Below are 17,729 nucleotides of genomic sequence, written 5' to 3'. Positions count from 1 at the left end.
TGATGGCTTTTCTCCCAGGAATTGTGCATTACTGTGTCCTGGAAGTGCTGCTTCAGCCTCTACTGTATTTCTTTTCTTGTCCCACTGCCGTCGTCTTGGCCTTCTTTGTTCACCTTCCCTGTTGAGCCAGCAAAGCAAGATGACAACAACTAAGGTCTCAGGCTCTGATACATAGATAATTGGAAGCATTTTAGAACTTTATCATTAAACTTCCCTTTTGAAAAGTATCTGGCTGGGTTTGGGCTTTGTGAATGACACTTGCTAAGAGCCCGAAAGTTGGGTGCGTCAAGGACCCGATCTCAACTTCACTCTTTGAATCATTTGTTGTCTCTGTTACCAGACACTAGCTGCTCTTGCCTGCCTAATGATATGTTGCTTTTCCCACCTTGGAGATCCAGTTCCTGTTGTTGGGACTGTACTTTATTTTAAAATGTACTTTTATGGTAGTGGAATTCAATGAAGTTTCCAGTTTTGTGCTGCCTGATAGATCAGGTCCTGTTTTGCATGTGTTGAAATAAGGCCTACATTAGCATCATTCCCTGATAAATCTATTTTTGTGATTAAGGCAATAAATATAACAGAAGGGTTTGTTTTTCTCATTCTAATATGTATATAGGTAAACTATATATAAACACAATTACTTTTAGATGTATAAATAAATAAGAATAGATACTTTGTCCCTTAGGCTTGAACTTACATTGAAAATTAAACAGATAATAGCTGAGTGCATCCAGGAGCTAGGAGAAGTTAGCACTGAGCTTCAGGAGCAGGAAGAAGTATTAAGGTGAATCCAGTCAGATTTGGAAGGGGGGTAAATTCTATCAACTATGAAGATTTGTTGTCTTTTTAAGTGAATTCTACTCATTAACATCAGATGTAGAAACGTAGAATGTTGATGTGCTGTTCAAATAGTTCTTCTTGGATATTAGAAATCTGGGACGTTTCTTATCTCTGGTTAGTATAAAATGATGTTGAGAACTCCCATAGGGTCTCAGCACTTATACATGAAGAGCCATACACTTTTCTGGACACCATGAATTACTGTTTTTCTCCCTCTATTAATGGAATATCACAATTAATTCAAAAGTACTGTGATAGGACATGTATACTTATAAATTCCAATCATATTGGTAAATTGGCCCTTGAAATAAAGCCAGCTTTTTCTACCTCAGCCTCTTCATTTGTTTTAGACTCATGGCAAGGAATGTAATTTTCTGTCTATTTCCTTTTTGGGGTTAAAGCACACTCCTTTTCAAAAATATGCCAGTCATATGAGTTGTTTCACTCATTTAAAAAATCTCCATGAAAGGAGATGGATTACTCAGGGTGGTTGTATGTGTGGTTCTCTCTCTTTCTCAATCTGTTTCTGTAACATTTTCCATAGTTCTATCTGTAGATTTGGAATCTTGATCTTTCCAAAAAGGATTGTGGTCATTTGCATAGAAGCAGAAATGAGTTTTGCCTTACATGAAAGTGAGGCGCTCAGAGGGCTGGGTCTCAGAGCCACTATTCCTGTTGGAGCTGAGCCACATGGCTAAGGGCCAGTCCCTTCACCTTTGATTTAGCTACTTTTGTCTCTGTTCTCTGATCTATAAAATGGGGCTACTAATAAGGATTTGGCTTTAGATGACTGCTATTTAAGTAATTAAGGATTGTTACAGTGGTTCAATTTAATGGACTGTATAAACGTTTAATATGGGTGCTATTCATGGATGACCATTAACTGAGAGTCAGGTAACTCACACCTAGAGGCAGTTCAGGCCACTAGTTCAGGTTAGCTAAGCATTTTGCCCATCCACCAGATGTCCCAGTGGAGGACTTCAGCGCAATGACCAAAAGGAAAATGGGGATCAATGGTAGAGACCTACCACATTAACACAGGCATAGGCACAGGCACAAAGGCGCTGTGCCTGGCACATTTTGGCTACTCAAATAAATATCAACAGTGCTGTAATCTGATTTGTACATGTCTTAAATTCCTTAACTGGCTTCTATGCTGGTTTATAAGTTCTTATCTATTTAAAAGTTAAGTGACCTGTGGCGTTTGGGCATTTAAGTCTTAGTAGTAAGAGACCTTCCTGACTCTGTAGAGAAGGAAGACTCCACACAGTTATGGGCAGACTCTGCCCTAGGCACTGGAGATATGACCATGTAGGAGACTGATGCCGTCATATCCTCTTGGAACTTCTGACAAGTGGGGGAGACAGTGACAATTCTATGGGTGTTGACACGTTTATAGTTCTGTAAGTTCTAGCAATGAGAATTGAGGAATTAGAAAGTTAGAGACCTGACCTAGAGTAGGGTGTCCAGAAAGAGGAAATGACAGTGGCAAGTAGGAGAGAGCCGGATAAGAAAGGGCTACGGAGCTTCCAGGCAGTGGGATGTCAGCATTAGGAAAGACAGAACGAGGCCTAAAGAGATTTTTCACCTCGAGGTCAAAGAGCAAAGGGAAACATGGTGGGGAAGGGCCTTGAGAAGTCTGCTGGATCATATAGCTCCTTTCAGACCCTGTGAAGTTTTTTCTTTTTTTGTAAATCATTATTTATTTTTGTAAATATCCATAAGGTAAAATTTGCCATCTTGACTGTTTTTAAATGCACAGTTCAATATTATTGTGTAACCATCACCACCATTGATTTCCATAACTCCTTTCATCTTGTAAAACTGAAACTCTGTACCCATTAAACAATAGCTCTTCATGCCCGCCTTCTCCAGCTCCCAGGAACCAAATTCTACTTTCTCTATGACTTTAACTACGTACCCCATAGAAGTAGAATTGCACAGTATTTGTTTGTTCGTGACTGGCATATTTCACTTTGTATAATGTCCTCCAGATTCATCCACAATGTAGTATATGTCAGAGTCCACTTCCTTTTTAAGGCTGAATATTATTCCATTATATAATACATTTTGCTTATCCATTTATTCATCAGTGGATACTTGGGTTGCTTCTTGGTCTTAGCTATGATGAATAATGCTACAGTAAAGATGGGTATAAAAATACCTCTTCAAGACCCTACTCCCAATTCTTTGGGGACACATAACCCAAAGTAGAGTTGTTGGATTATATGGCAATTTTTGTATTTAATTTTTTTTTTTTTTAGAAACTACCATACTACACGCCAAGGATTTTAAACTTGAAATGAAAAGCAGAAGACTTTGGTGGATTTTAAATAGGGAGTAGGGTGGATTAGAAGAGACCAGGGTAGAAATAGAGCTTCTTGCACATTCAAATTTTAAGACACCTCTGATTTAGATTGCCAAGCTGTATGTAAAGAGGTGCTTCAGCTCATTTGCAACTCCCCTTTTCCTTTTCTCTAAAGAACTTTCAGTAACAGGTGGGCCTCCTTGAGTGTGGGTTAAAGTTGACCTAAGTAATACTGGGGAGTGCTGAACATCTTGCAGTCATGATTTTCCCATCTGAAATGTAGCTCTACCTTTCAAGAAGCAGGGAATACTTTGCTAGTAATTCACAGAGCTTTAATATCTTGGGATGAAAGCAGGACACCCTTGATGGAGACACATACGACCATAGTTATCTCTCTTGTGGGCTATGGAAACCATTTTGGCTTTCTCTCTCTCTCTCTCTTTTTTCTTTCAATTTATTCTTCTTTCTCAATCTGATAGTGTTCACTCTTTCATTATTAGGAAGCAGCTCTCTGACTGTGGCAGCCAGCTATATATGGAATGCTGTCATAGTTGAGGGTAGTTCATCATTCTCATAATTTTGTCAAGTGTGCAGCCATTGTTCACTGCAAGGAGGAAAAAACAATGTATAGTCCAGTATTGTTCCTGTGGGCATAAATGCTTTCCCTCTCTCTCTTGTTTTCCTACTTATGGTTGAGAAATTTGGGCAGTGAGTGAGAGAACAGCCTCTTTTTCTCCTGTTAAAACCACTGTTCCACCCCCCTCCAGTCTTAAGCACATAACTGCTATGTATACTCGTTTTGGCTTGAATTTTCTGAGGAAAAAGACTGCCCTTTATAACTCAGGCTGAACTTCTCCCAAGTCAAGTGGGAGCAGCTGAGAGCCTTGGTTAGGAGTTTGAGCTGGGCAGACTCAGTTCTCCTCCTGGCTCTGTCTTTCATTAGCTGTGTGACCTCAGGTAAATTACTTTCTCTGTGCTTCCATTTCCTCATTTGTGAAATGGTAGTTCCTAGCTGCCTCGGAGCATTCTCAAGAACGTGAAGTGGTGTGGTGTGCTTACGCAAAGCCTCGAGTCCGGCTGCTCATTACATAACCATTCCCAGAGAGATGTTCAATATGATGGAGAGTGTGACCCCAGTCAGTACACAGAACAGACTATTTGACACTCTCATTGTGGTGCCCACTCTCCTTGGGACAGTCCAGTAGCTGGGTTTTCTTGGCAGAGGCCTCCAGAACACCACTGGGGCAGATCTGGCCTCCCTAGGTCCCAGCAGCACACACACAACCTGAGAGGGAAACACACGGCCAGTGGTGTGGGCCTTCCCTTTGCTAGTCCCTATTATACCTAAGGAAGTATTGGAAGTTGGTGAAACAAACCATATTAACAACCCTGGAATCTAAACTTTCCTGGTGAACTGTAGTAAAAATGTCATTCCAGCAGCTTCATTTCCAGTTGATCCTTCTTAGCCCCAGAGCTCGGAGGTCCTGTGAGGGTAGTAGACAGGAGGGTGATCTTGACTGTAGCTTAGGTGGCTGCCCACTTAGCCATTTTTAGAATTGGCAACCTCGGGCCCACCTCCAACCTGCCTGTGTGCTCCCAAGGTGCACCCCAAGGTCATGAGGCAGTCCCTGCTCTAGGGGCAGTGAAAAAAAGGGGAGCAGTTGGTATAGAAATGTCTCCTGGGTTGACTGTAGGAATATCTCGCAGAGGAGAGAGTTTGGTGTGGCCTCCAGCATAGGCGAGTGCCTAGTGGTGGGGTGGTAGGCTTTGGATGGTTAGAGGAGAACTTCTTGGGCAGACCAAGGGCACGAGGTTGTTGGTGTCACGAAGGCAGAGTGAGTTTGGTGGCTTTGCTTTGGTTTCCTGTGAGGCTCTCGGCCTGTTGTGCCAGAGGTGCTTATGGGGAAGTGATGGGAAGTGAGTATTGTCAAGCTTGGAACTCTTGTATACATTTGAAGTATTTCATTTTTTTTTTTTTTTTAAAGATTGAAAAGAAAAGAAACACAGATAGGTAGGCTAATATAGTCCTTGACTATAGGTGGAGAAGATGAGCTGTCTTGCTCCAGGCAGAAGCAGGTTCCTGGACAGGATACCAAGTGAAACCACCAGCTAACAGTGTGGCTTTAACTTGGCACTTTCTGTTACCACTACCGTCACTACTGCCTTGACTACCATCATGACAACAGCAGCTGTCATTTATTAAGCCGTTATTTCATGCCAAGAGATTGACTTACATAATCGTACTTAATCAGCCTTCCAACTTCATGAGCTAGGTTTTTTTGCTCCCATTTTACATGTGAGTAAACAGGTGTAGAGGCCAGCGACTTGCCCACTGTCATCCAGCCAGTAATATCTGTCGGACTCAACTACTACGCTACTGTCTTCCTTCACCTTGTTTTTAATATCTGGAGGTGAGAGAGTATATTTGCAAACTCTATACCTCTAGAATGGTGTTTTTCAATTTGCAATTCATGGCACTAAGTGGTTTATAAAATCAACTTAATGGATTAAAAGCATAGAATAAAAAAAAATCAGAATGTATCAGCTGTTCCTGCAGCTATTGTTTCTGATTTGTTTTGTGCATGTGTCTATGTATGTGTGTACTAACAAAATATTGCATGGGAAAATAGACTTCCTATCTGGGGTCACTGTCAGAAAGATTTAGAGCTACTGTTGTAGACTTACTGTAAAGGTCAAATAAATGTAAAAAGTTGTTGTAGAGCTTTTGTCAAGTCTAAAACACTCTGCAAGCACAAATTATCATTCTCATTTAACATTGGAAGCTGAAGCAAACAAATAGAGGCTGGCAGAGATGGTGACAGGCTGTTGTTCACTTATCCTGTCCATGGCAGACCTTGCTGATCTCTCACTACCTTGTGTCTAGTCCAGCCAGTAGTCAGCTTTGAAGTTCCTCCACTCGGCACCTCAGACCTTCTGATAAAACCTGTTTGTATACCCTGCAATAGACTCCGGCATTGCTGGAGTACTTTAGGGCCCATCTGTTATTAGAAAAGCACTTCTCAGTGCTTACAGAGCTCTGCTCTCATGTAACCTCTAGCAAAACAGATGTGATTCCTATGACAGCATGGAAATCACTGCCTTACAGGCCTCAAAAGGGGGTAGTCTCCTCCTCTCATAACACTCCTCTACCACCACCACCACCATCCTCATCAGAGGTTACATCCTTCCTCCTCTCAAAGGGTTTCCTGAGACCCCATCTATTTCCCCTTTCCCAAGGCTGTTTGCATTAGAACATGCTCTTTCCTCATCAATTGCAATTCATGAGGCAGCTACCTAGAACATGGGTTACAAATCCCCCCAACCCTCAAGAGCCACCCTGAAGTTGTCATGTCCCCCAAGAGATGCACTGCTCCTGAGGCTCTGCAGCAGACTCAAGTGATCATACAGGAACGGAGTCTCTCCCAAGCGCCTGTCACGTGTGGGACTGTTTCTCTGCAATCTCCAAAGGGGGCCTATAGAATTGGCGGTTCTCTTAGAAGGCACCAGATGTAGGAATCTGAAAGGCATGACTCCTTCAGTGCGGTGTGCAACTCACAGGAAGCTTCTGTGTGTGGATTTCAAGTCAAGACTCAACATGATGTTCTGAACTGTGTGAGGAGTAGCTCAGGCAGCTCAGTTACCAAAACAGAAAGCAGGTTCTGGGTGTTTTATGGAACTCGCTAATGAGCGAGTCCTGTGGCCCCTGCTTTACTGGCATCACAGCACCCTGCCAGCCTACTTTCCACACATCTGTAAATTCATCAAGCTACAATGGATGGTTGGTACCAAGAGAGGCTGAGGCCTTGGCCTTTCTCTCTGGGATACATGGAGATCTCAAGCCATTAATAATTTATCCTGGAGTAATGAACATAACTGTACCAAGTTGTGAGCAGTAATAATCGAGCGACAGATCCAATTTATTACTTCAGTGTGCCAAAAGATAATTCTAGTTAGAATGAAAGGTATGGCTTTTCCCTCCCAAAAGTTTTCTAAGACTTAGATCAATGTGTTTTTTTAAGTTCCAAAATAAAATAGATCGTTAAAAGGGAAATGAATTATGCTGGGTAGCCTCAAGCTTGTTTACATCCAGAGCTGCTGATCCAGAATTACTTTACCTTTCCTCCAAATGCCCTTGGGCATTGGGGCCTGCATATCAAAGTAATTATTACTCATTAACTAAATCTAGCAAATGGAACGCAGCTCAAGACCTTGAAACAGGAGATTAGGATAGTTGAGATACATTACCCCAAATTGTCAATAATAATTTGAAGTTTTACGACTAAGTACCAGGGTTGGGACTAAGAAACTCCCCTCATCTTTTACCACCTCAGTGGACACTCACTGTGCTTTTCCTGTGCCAAGCACAGTGCTTAGCATGGAATTCAGCAAGTCAAATGCTGTAGTTCCCCTCCTTGGGCCCTGGCAGACACATCAACACAGCGTGATAAACACGGGGCAGGCCTACCGTGTCTTCATCAGGGGTGGGGAACTGGGGAAAGATTAGGAAAAGATTCAGAAAGGAAGGGGCCATTCGAGCTGAGCCTTGTGAATCAAAAGCTTCCTTACCAAGCAAAGGAAGCAAAAGAACATTCCAGGGAAAGGAATGACATAGATAAAGGCAGAGAGGTATGAAAGTGGATTAGGATAGAGAGGGAATCATTGTAACAATTACTACATGACTTACCACATTTAATCTGTGCAGCAGCCTCATGGCTTAGACATTTTATGACCCAACCTCCCCCTTTGGTTTAAGATGAAGAACACCCAAAGTGCAGACATATTGAGTCACTGGCCTGAGACTTAAGGCTAGGAGGTGGCAGAGGAAGACTTAGAGACAGATGATTTGGAAAAAGTGTGCTGTTTTGTAAGCCTTCACACTTTGTGTTTAAAACACTGGGGCTCACCAAGACTTTATTGATGTCATTATGAAAACAATTGCACAGGCATCATTAAACACTTCCCCTGGGCCACGGCAATAGTGTTCTCTCCCAACTAGGAGGAGAGGGGTGAGACTGTGGCCATTCTCAGCAGAGGAACAACATGCTCTGTAACTGGTGTGGCAGGTAGGATAGAGCTGAACCTCCAGGTTCTAGAGTCAAGAAGCCTGGTTAGAGACTGTTGCTTTAGTCAGCTGTATCGTGAAGAAATATGATGGGGAAAAATGATCACTACCCAAACCATATGTTTTTATATGGGTCTACAATTTATAAGTGCTTTTATACATAAATAGCTTGTTGATCCACTTGCACAAGGGACTTTTGTGACAAGAGAAGTAAGTCTACTGACTTAATTCATTTGGGAGGGGAAGTATAAGGACATAGAATTCCCTTCCCCCACACAGAAACTGATGTTGAAAGTGGCAATGTTAAAAGCAGCTTGTAAATATGCCTGCTTGCTGATTGACTGAGGCACAGAACCAAAGTCTCTTCCCTCTTGCCAGGTAAGAATTTGACTGTCTGCATTAACTGTTTCAGCCTTGAACCATGATATGAACCATGATATAATTCTGAGTAATGGAAAACTATGAGTAAAACCGGGAGACTCAGTAGGAACTAAGAAAACGTTTATAAAATATTCTCTGTGGACCAGAAACAGGCCAGGATATCAGTGGCAACCTTCCTTGCTGCAGGTGTTGTTTAGCAATCAAAAATCAAATTCGCTTTCTACGGTTAAAGTTGCATAGACCTAACTGTGCTGCTCTGCCCTCTGTACAGGAGGAACTCAAACTCTTAGCCCTAAAAAATTATAGACAAGTGCACATCTGCTGATAAAAGTGGTTGATCTAATATTTCAATAAAGACTCAGTTTAAAAACCAGCACTTAAGGCAGTGCAGTCTTTTCTTCCTACAAAATAGAAGTATACAAGAGAAACAGTGCAGGCATTTATAGAATTGTGTGAAAAAATACTCAGTCTAAATAGCACTAAATGCTAGGGAGGTAGGTCTGTGCAAACTGTCGGTCTCTATCCAGTTTCTCTCTAGTCTCAAGTTAGTAATGAATAGCTTCCTTCTTCTAACAGGTGATTCAGGAAAGCTCGTGATGTTTTCTTAACAAAACTGAAAGGCATTAATGTTTAATTTCTTTGTTGTCAGTAGATAATTTGTGTATTTTTATATATGAAACCAGCAAATGGACAATAGAGATTTATAGTAGGTCATGGTGGCCTGGGCATGGAGTCCAGATATGTTTTGAGTAGTTGTTAATCCAAAAATATGCATATATATTTAGCAAATTACTCAGACCCAGCTCCTGCTGGCCTTGTGTGTTTGTTACAGTTTGAGTGTAAGTGACAATATAAATACAGCCATACACATGGATATACAGTAGTGCATTTGTATTTCTGTTTATGCCGCATGCTTTACTTAATGTGGGATGCGTGTGTAATCTGGCAGGCTTTTAATACTGGAGTCTAAAGTGCTGAATTTCCTGACTTGGTTTTAAATATCCTGATCTGCCCATTTTAATTAGGTCTATTTTGTGCCTATGTTTACACATGTATTAAAGCTATCAAGAGTTCTTTTTATTTGCACTAGAGAAAATGCTAATGATGGCAGTGTTTTAAGCAGCAGCCAAGTACATAAATTGTAATTAAGAGGGATTAGCAGTTAACCTGGACTCGTAGCCTAGGGATTCAGATGTGCAAAGGTTCGTAATTTGGCAGATAGTTGCTTCAGTTGGCTGATTGTTTTGAGCAAAATGGAAATGATAGAGTGTCACATCCTGAAACAGCAAAATAGCCTGCATGCTAAAGATTTCTGAAACTTTGGTAGATAAAAATTAAAAGTAAAAAAGTCTCTCTTTTGACTGATGGCATCTGAGGACAACATCCCAAGTTCTGGCTCCAGCAGATGAGGAGCTCTAGATGGTAGGAAGGGTACGGGGAGACCCACTGTCTCTGTGTACACTGTTTCTCTCATCTGTGCCCTTTTTTTCTTCCCTCTCAGTGTTGCTAACAACCACAAGCAGAATTTGATGACTGTGGCCAACCTTGGTGTCGTGTTTGGACCCACTCTGCTGCGCCCTCAGGAAGAAACAGTGGCAGCCATCATGGATATCAAATTTCAGAACATTGTCATTGAGATCCTGATAGAAAACCATGAAAAGGTAATGTCCAATTGGTTACTGACAGTGAAGAACTTACTTTGGGGAAAACTGCGTTGGCACTGGCTTCCAGAGGTGACCGTTTGCACGCTAGTGGCTCTTGCAGCGTAATGAAGATGCTGATGGTGGTGAAGGTTATCATAAGAGTGGTGGCAGAGATGGCAACAGTGGTGACAACAATGGGGGTTATGGTGGTGGACAATGTTTATTGAGCATTAATTCTGTGCCAGGAACTGTATTGAGCACTTCGTATGTTGTTATTTTATTCTCACCACAGTTAAATGGAAGAGGAACTAATATGAACCTCATTTTGGAAACACCCTTTACCTATTTTTTACAGGATAATCTTCTTATGAATTCATCTGTTTTAATATTAGAGATATTAAACTTTCTTCATTTGTGTTGTAAATATTTTTCTCATAGCTTGTCTTTCAGTTCTATAAATGGCCATACAGTGTGCATATTCCGTCTTTCCTCGTAAGGCGTCGGGCGTCTGGTCTTTTCTAACTGCGAGCAGAGTGGGTGCCATAGCTGCCTTCACCTGTCCCGCTCCATTGCTCTTAGTAGCAAATGCCTGTGATGTTTCTCAGAACTCACGTAGGGTTTCCAGGGGTACCATTGGGCAGCCACAACTCTGGAATCTAATAAGAAATGCTATTCCTCCTAAATAAAAACTTTGCCTAGAATGGTGAATTAATGAGGCAAAATAAATCTCGAATCTGAGCACTCCTTACCACCTGCACGGGCACCAGTCCAACCTGAGCCACCATCGCCGCTTTACAAGCGCCTCCTGACTTGCTTCCTTTCCTCTGCCCTTGGCCTTTCTATACTGATTTTACCAGAATGACATTTTTAAAATGCTGAATCAGATCATTTCAGTTGTCTGCTAAGAATCACCCAGTCAGAGTTAGAGGTCAGAGCCCTGAAATGAGAATATGGACTTAGAAGGTCCTCCATGCCCCGCTGCCCCCTGCACCGTTACTCACTCGATCTCATCTCCTGCATGTCTCCCATAACCAGCTTGACTGCCTTCCTGTGTCTGATACATGGCAGGCACACTCCCACCCAAGGCCTTTGCAGTTGCTATTCCCATCACCTAGAGCCCTGTTCCTTCATAAAACCACATAATACATGTCTTCTCTTCCTTCAAGCATCTAGTGAAGCCTAGTGAAGCCTGTCATGGCCTCCAGCATTGCCTTTCCTCTGCCTTGTCTCTTTTCATAAGTCTAAAGGCAAAATTACAAGTTTAGTTTAAAGTTCTTAAATTGGCTTTTATTTGTGATTCTAGAATCAGGCAGCACCTCATTCTATAAAATAGAATGAACATTTCAGTGAGCTGCACAGAGGAAGCTGGCTGGCTTTATAGACAGAAAAGGACTGATGAAAGCATTTTTGAAACAGAGAACAAAAAGCAGATTGGTTGTTTTGAAGTTGCTTTTCTTGTAAAGGTTAAAACAGAGGGGACTTCCTTAGCATGCTGGCTAATACTGGCCTGTTTGGGGATTTGACTATTACCTTTCTCTTCTTAGTTTTTGAAAGACCAGATGCTTAGTTTTGACTTGGTGGCCTGGAATGTCAGCATGGTGACTCCATTTTGTTTTGGTCTGTTGTACAGAGGGCAGGAGCTCAGTCCAAACCAATAGCTTTCTATAAATTTTATTTAGCACATAGCACCTCACGCAGCATGAAGCATACTATATAATTTACTTACTGACAAGAGCCACTGCCTTTCTGACCTCTACTAACATGTGTGTGTCACAGAAGCAGGGACTTTTGTCTGTTCTACTCACTGCTTAGTCCCCAGTGCCTTGATAGGTGCCCAGTACATGGGTCTCAGATGGATGGGTTGCTGGCTTCTAAACTGCCTCCCAGTGATCACTTCCTCCTGGTGCTCCTTCCCATGTGGTCCCCTCCAGCTCTCACTAGGGCTAGCTTAGGTGACCAAGAGGATATCAGAGATATAATGGTGTGTGACTTCTGAGACTGGTCCTAAAGGGCTTTGCAGCCTTTGCCTTGGTTTCCAGATTTGCCCACTCCGGGAGCGGTAAACTTCCATTTGGTGAAGGCAGTCACACAGCCCTGTGGGAAGGAACTGAGGCTTACCGCCAACAACTAGACCAGTTTGCCAGCCATGTGAAGCAAGCAACCTGGGAAGAGAACCCTCCCACTCTAATCAAGCCTTTGATGATACAGCCCAGCCACTATCTTGAGTGCAGCCTCATAAGAGACCCTGAGCCAGAACCTTCCTAAGAGGCCCCTCCTAAATTCCTGGCCCACAGAAACTGGGAGAGACACTAAATGTTTGTTGTTTTAAGCTGCTAGGTTTAGGGTCATTTGTTATGGAGACTTATATACCCACCAGAGAATCTGTGAATGTAAATTTCCACAAGGTAACAGAGGTATCCTGCAAATGTGTTTAAGCAACATAGTCCTTCTCTTACATGGTTAATAAAAGCTGTAAAAATTTTTTGAGGAAAATACCCTCTTTCTATCCCCAATTTAGAGTCCCATCAACCCACCTCCCTCAAATATTGGAAACCATATGTAGGAACCTCTTATGTTATAATGAAAGTGAATTTGTGGAAAGGCAGCAGGATGTATTAGCAGTTAATAACATGGTTTCTAAAGGCAACCATTTGGATTGAAATCCAAAACTTCCTAAGCAGTTGTGTGACCATGAGCATCTGGATTACTGAACCTCTTTATGCTCAGAGAAATATGTTTAACTGCTATAACAACACCCAGATATCAATGACTGAGTACACTAGATGTTAATCCTTTGTTTACGTAACAATTCAATGTGGATAATCTGAACGTGGCCTCCTTGAGGGTAAGTTAGTGACCCTGGTTCCTTCCATCTTGTAGCTCTGCCTTTTGCTCTGCAGATTGTCTGAAAATATTCAGCAGAGGGGGGAAGTGAGAGAGCATGGAAGATCAGATAAAAATGTTTGGACCATGCCTGGAAGATTATCATTATATGTTTTTCCATACCTCATTGACCAGAACTAGTCACAAGGCCGTGTCTAACTGCAAGGGAGGTCAGGAAAAGCAACCAATTGTGTGCTCAGAGGAAAGGAGAGCAAGTTCGATGATCAACACACCCATCTGCCAGACTTCTTTCATTGATTTATTTGTGAGGGTTAAATGAGGTGATTTATGTAAAGGATTTAGTCAAGGTTCTGGCATATAGCAAGCACTGGTAACTCTTAAAGCTTTGTTTTTATCAATCTCAGTAGAATCCTCTGGAAATAGAGCTCAAGTCCATCGTGGAATGTCATGTGTGCCCTTCTTCCAAAATAGTACTTTTAATATTTTAATCATTTTTTAAAATAAAAATTTAAATGTTGAGACAAATCTCTAATGAACAAGCAGTACAATTAATGTTTTGGTCCCTCTAGAACCTAATTTTAGCTATGTCAGGATGCATCTAATGTTTTTTTGTTTGTTTGTTTTTAAAGTGTAAGGGTCTTTTTTTTTTAAATTCAGATTAATATGAGGGTACAAATATTTAGATTACATTGTTTTCATTTCTAAGGTAAAGTTCAAGTTGTAGCTGAGCCCTTCACCCAGGGGGTGCTGAACACCCTCACATTGTGCACACGAGGTGAGATCCCCCCACTCACCTTCCCTCTCATCTAATGGTTTTTGAACTATGACTTTTTGGGTCATCCTTGAGCTTTCAAAGACAGAAAACATATTCAAAATTTGTCAGTAAAAGAAGGATCTGATGTTACTAGTAACAATACTGAAGCTTGTATAAAAAAACAGCCATCCTGCCGTGGGTACAACATATAGAAAGAGAAAGGAAATATGAAACGTATGGCAGAGGCTATAAATATCTGGGCAGGAGTTGAGGGGGAAACCTAGTTTGGTGGATTATAAGTTATGTTACTCTGTTGTTTATTTGGTGATATAGGTAGAGTATTACAGCCCCTCACTTGGTGTTCTTCTTTATGAGTCTGTGCAAGAGAGTGAGATGCAATAAGATGTAGGTTCTGTTGGGAGCCCACAAAGGAGTAGAGTGTGAGTGAAAACACCCCCAGGATAAAGGCTCCATCCTTGTGTATGTCCCCAGTCCTGAGGCAGTTAGCATATCAGCAAGACAAGAGTTTTTAATCTGGAGTTCATGATGGGCCAGAGTTATATGCAAGACCTATGTGTGCCTGTTATACTGGGGAGATAGTTCTTAATATTTATCAGGTAAAATCAACTCAGAATAAGGCAGCCTGACTCCTTTCTGATTGTTGCTCCGGATCTGGCTTGTATGAAGTGAGGAGATGCCATCATGGTCTCCCTGGAAGCCTCTGGTGTTCACTTTACAGCAATCCTGAGCATCCAGGGCTGTGTTCTGGCCTCCAGATTTGATGGGTACAGCTCAGTTAGTCATAAGTTATTCTTATGTCTTCAGAAGAACATAGTCTGAGATGTGTTCTTTGTAATCCACGATATTAAGGTCTTAGTTAATAATATTTAATGTGCATTTCCTTAGGCTTAGCTATAATTTTCTGGAAACACACACAGTGTCTAGGAGTGACTACTCTTCTGTCTAATCTTTAGTGTCAGAAGTTGGACAAAATCCTGAAACCCCACTTCAAGAATGTTTTCTTTTCATCCTTTTCATATGACAGCATGCACCCTCTTGCTTAAAACAGTCTCTAGCACAGGGCTTAAGCATCTTCCTCCCAGTTACTGGCATAGTCTTCTCTCATGTTGTTAGAAACTCTTTATATAAGGTATTAAAGTAATGATGAGGAGGATCTAGAAATAAATAGAAGATAGTGCTCATCGTTAATATTTTGAAATAAAAAATTAAAAGAGAGATACTGCTGGAAGGACGGTGTGGCCCCCAGCCCTTGGAGCTGCTCCATAGAGATAGATCCATAAGATGCCTGTTTTAATTTTCTATGGCTACATAACAAATCCTCTCCAGACCTAATGACTTAAAATAGCAATGATTTTATTGCTCACAATTCTGTGAGTCAGAAACTTGGGAAGGACTCGTGTGACCCTTGTGGTATGAGCTGAGATGGTTTAACCAGGACTGGAGGCTGTGAGATGGCCTCACTCCACATATCTGGAACTCTGGTACAAGCTGTGGGCCAGAACACCTTGATCCACCCCCACAAGGCTTCTGTCACCCCTTTCTTCCCTCCCCATGTGATCCCACATCATTCTGTCATCTAGTTCAGACTTCCAGGAGGACACACACAGAAGTGGCAAGGGCTGTTGGGGCTTAGGCCTGGAACAGAGTGTCATTTCCTCCAGGTTCTGTTGATCCGAGTCAGACGTCTAGCCAGACTCCAGTGTGGGGAGAGAGACTCCTCCTCTGGGTGGAAGAAGAGTGTGTGCACACAGGCATGGGGAAAGTGGTGGCTATCATCTTCATAGGTCATCTGCCACACCTGGCCGTTTGCATTTGATTCCCTTTGGGGAAGACTTTGCTTTCTTCTTAGTGGTCTGTGCCGAACATGGGTACCAAACTCAGTGTTTTTTATGGAAAGTGTTCTTCTGTTTCTCTTCAGTGTTGCTGTTTTTTAAACAACCAGGGCCATCAAACATTTGGTGGCAGTGTCAGGTTCAGTACTCAAATAACCTTTAGAGGCCCCTCAGTATGGAGAACTAACTCATAAATGTCTAAAACTGGAAAAACATTTTTTTGTCTTAAAGATTGACATTAAAAAGTTGGAGACAGTCATACTTACTAGCCAGAAAATTCAGTTTCTGGGGTGGTCAAACAGCTCTTTTTCAGTAGAAGATAAAAGACCTCTTGTGTTTTAACTGGCTGAAACTATGGTCCCTAACCACCGGGCTGTGGACAGGTAACAGCCCGTGGCTTGTTAGGAAGTGGGCCCCACAGCAGGAGGTGAGAAGTGGGCGTGCTAGGAAGCCTCATTTGTATTCACAGCAGCTCCGCATCGCTTGCATCACCACCTGAGCTCCACCTCCCATCAGATCAGCATTGACATTAGAGTCTCACAGGAACACGGACCCTACTGTAAACTGCACATGCGAGGGATCTAGGTTCCAGGCTCCTTATAAGAATCTAACGCCTGATGATCTAAAGTGATGCTAGTGCTGGGGAGGGGTTGCAAATACAGGTCATCGTTAGCAGAGGGGTTTGACTGCACAGAGACCATAATAAATCCATTGCTTGCAAACTCATATCAGAGCCCTGTCAGTGAGTGGCAAGTGACAATCAAGCTGCACGTGGTGGCTGGCTTTATAGCAACAACGCACTTCAGGTATCAATCACCACCTCCCATCACCCTCAGAAGGGACCATTTAGTTGCAGGGAAACAAGCTCAGGGCTCCCACTGAATCTGCATTGTGGTGAATTCTATAATTATTTCATTATATATTATGATGCAATAGTAATAGAAATAAAGTGCATAATAAATGTAATGCTATTGAATCATCCTGAAACCATCTCCCTACCCCCCAGTCAAGGGAAAAATTATCTTCCCTGAATCTGGTCCCTGGTGCCAGAACAGGTTGGGGACCACAGGGCTAAAGCATAGAGTCTGTCCCCTCTGTCTTTGTCTGTCTCTTTATTTGCCTTCTAAGGGTTAACACTAGACATTCAGCCCCAGGGTGAACAATGAAGATGGACTCCTTTATCCTGTCATCGGCCTTTACTCTGGCCAGATTAAGCACACTAACCACATACCCTGTCACAAGGATCCAGAAATTCTCTTCTCTACCTCCCCCAGCAGCAGTGGAGGGAAGCAATGTTTGTCACAGTTCTAAGAAATAAATGTCCCAGAGTAAGAGGCAGAGAGAGAGGAAACAACCAGAATATATGGAGTTATGTTTGAGGGCTCATGGAAAGTTTTCTTTTTCCATATTGTTGATACATATTGGATTCTTTACTCAGCTGAAGTTAATGATTCGTTTTAATGAACATAGTCCAGAAGTAATAGTAATGATGACGGTAATAGCTAACTTGTATTTCCAGCTTATTATACACAAGATACTGTGCTAAGCATCTTTAAAGCCATCATTTCATCCAATTTTCATAGCAACCCTGTAAGGTCAATATTTTTGAGTCCATTTACAAATCATGAGCCTGAAGTACAGAGAGCTTAAGCAACAGCTTATTAGGAAAGGAACTTGGGCTGAAGTTAGGACCATTCTCAGAATCCAAGATATTAAGACCTCCTCTAGTTAATCTCTATACAGTTAATCCAATGCAGTAAACATTTATTATCTGAAGATAAATAGGTCCTTAACTGACTGAAGATAAATAAGTCCTCCCCACCCCCAAGGCATTCCTGTTTTCTAAGGGTATAACTGGCCATAATACAGTGTCCTAAATGATATCCAGTAAAATGAACAAAGTGTTATGGCAGCACTAAGGATAAATGGTAAATAATTTAATTCTGCTGGCCCTGGCCTCTCACAGATCAATAGAAGTTTTCTAGGCAGAGAAGGGGTAGAGACAGGGACAGCTTTCCAGGAGGGCAACATTAATCAAGTGGTG

General features: G+C 42.0%; 1 protein-coding gene across 4 annotated transcripts in view; it reads left to right on the top strand.

Annotated features, from left to right (window-relative positions):
* ARHGAP26 (Rho GTPase activating protein 26) overlaps positions 1–17,729 on the top strand; it is a 431,922-nt gene that overhangs the window by 319,307 nt on the left and 94,886 nt on the right. For all 4 annotated transcript variants that reach the window (XM_023515652.1, XM_023515656.1, XM_023515658.1 and 1 more), the window contains one exon: positions 10,093–10,252. In XM_023515652.1, coding sequence (XP_023371420.1) covers positions 10,093–10,252 — 160 coding nt within the window. The remainder of the gene's footprint in view (positions 1–10,092; positions 10,253–17,729) is intronic.

The sequence above is a fragment of the Otolemur garnettii genome, unplaced genomic scaffold (genome assembly GCF_000181295.1).
Source record: "Otolemur garnettii isolate 467f Iridium unplaced genomic scaffold, OtoGar3 scaffold00003, whole genome shotgun sequence".
In the NCBI taxonomy this organism is placed as follows: domain Eukaryota; kingdom Metazoa; phylum Chordata; class Mammalia; order Primates; family Galagidae; genus Otolemur; species Otolemur garnettii.
The sequence above is the reverse complement of the archived record's forward strand: the minus strand, read 5'-3'. Positions and strand labels throughout refer to the sequence as shown.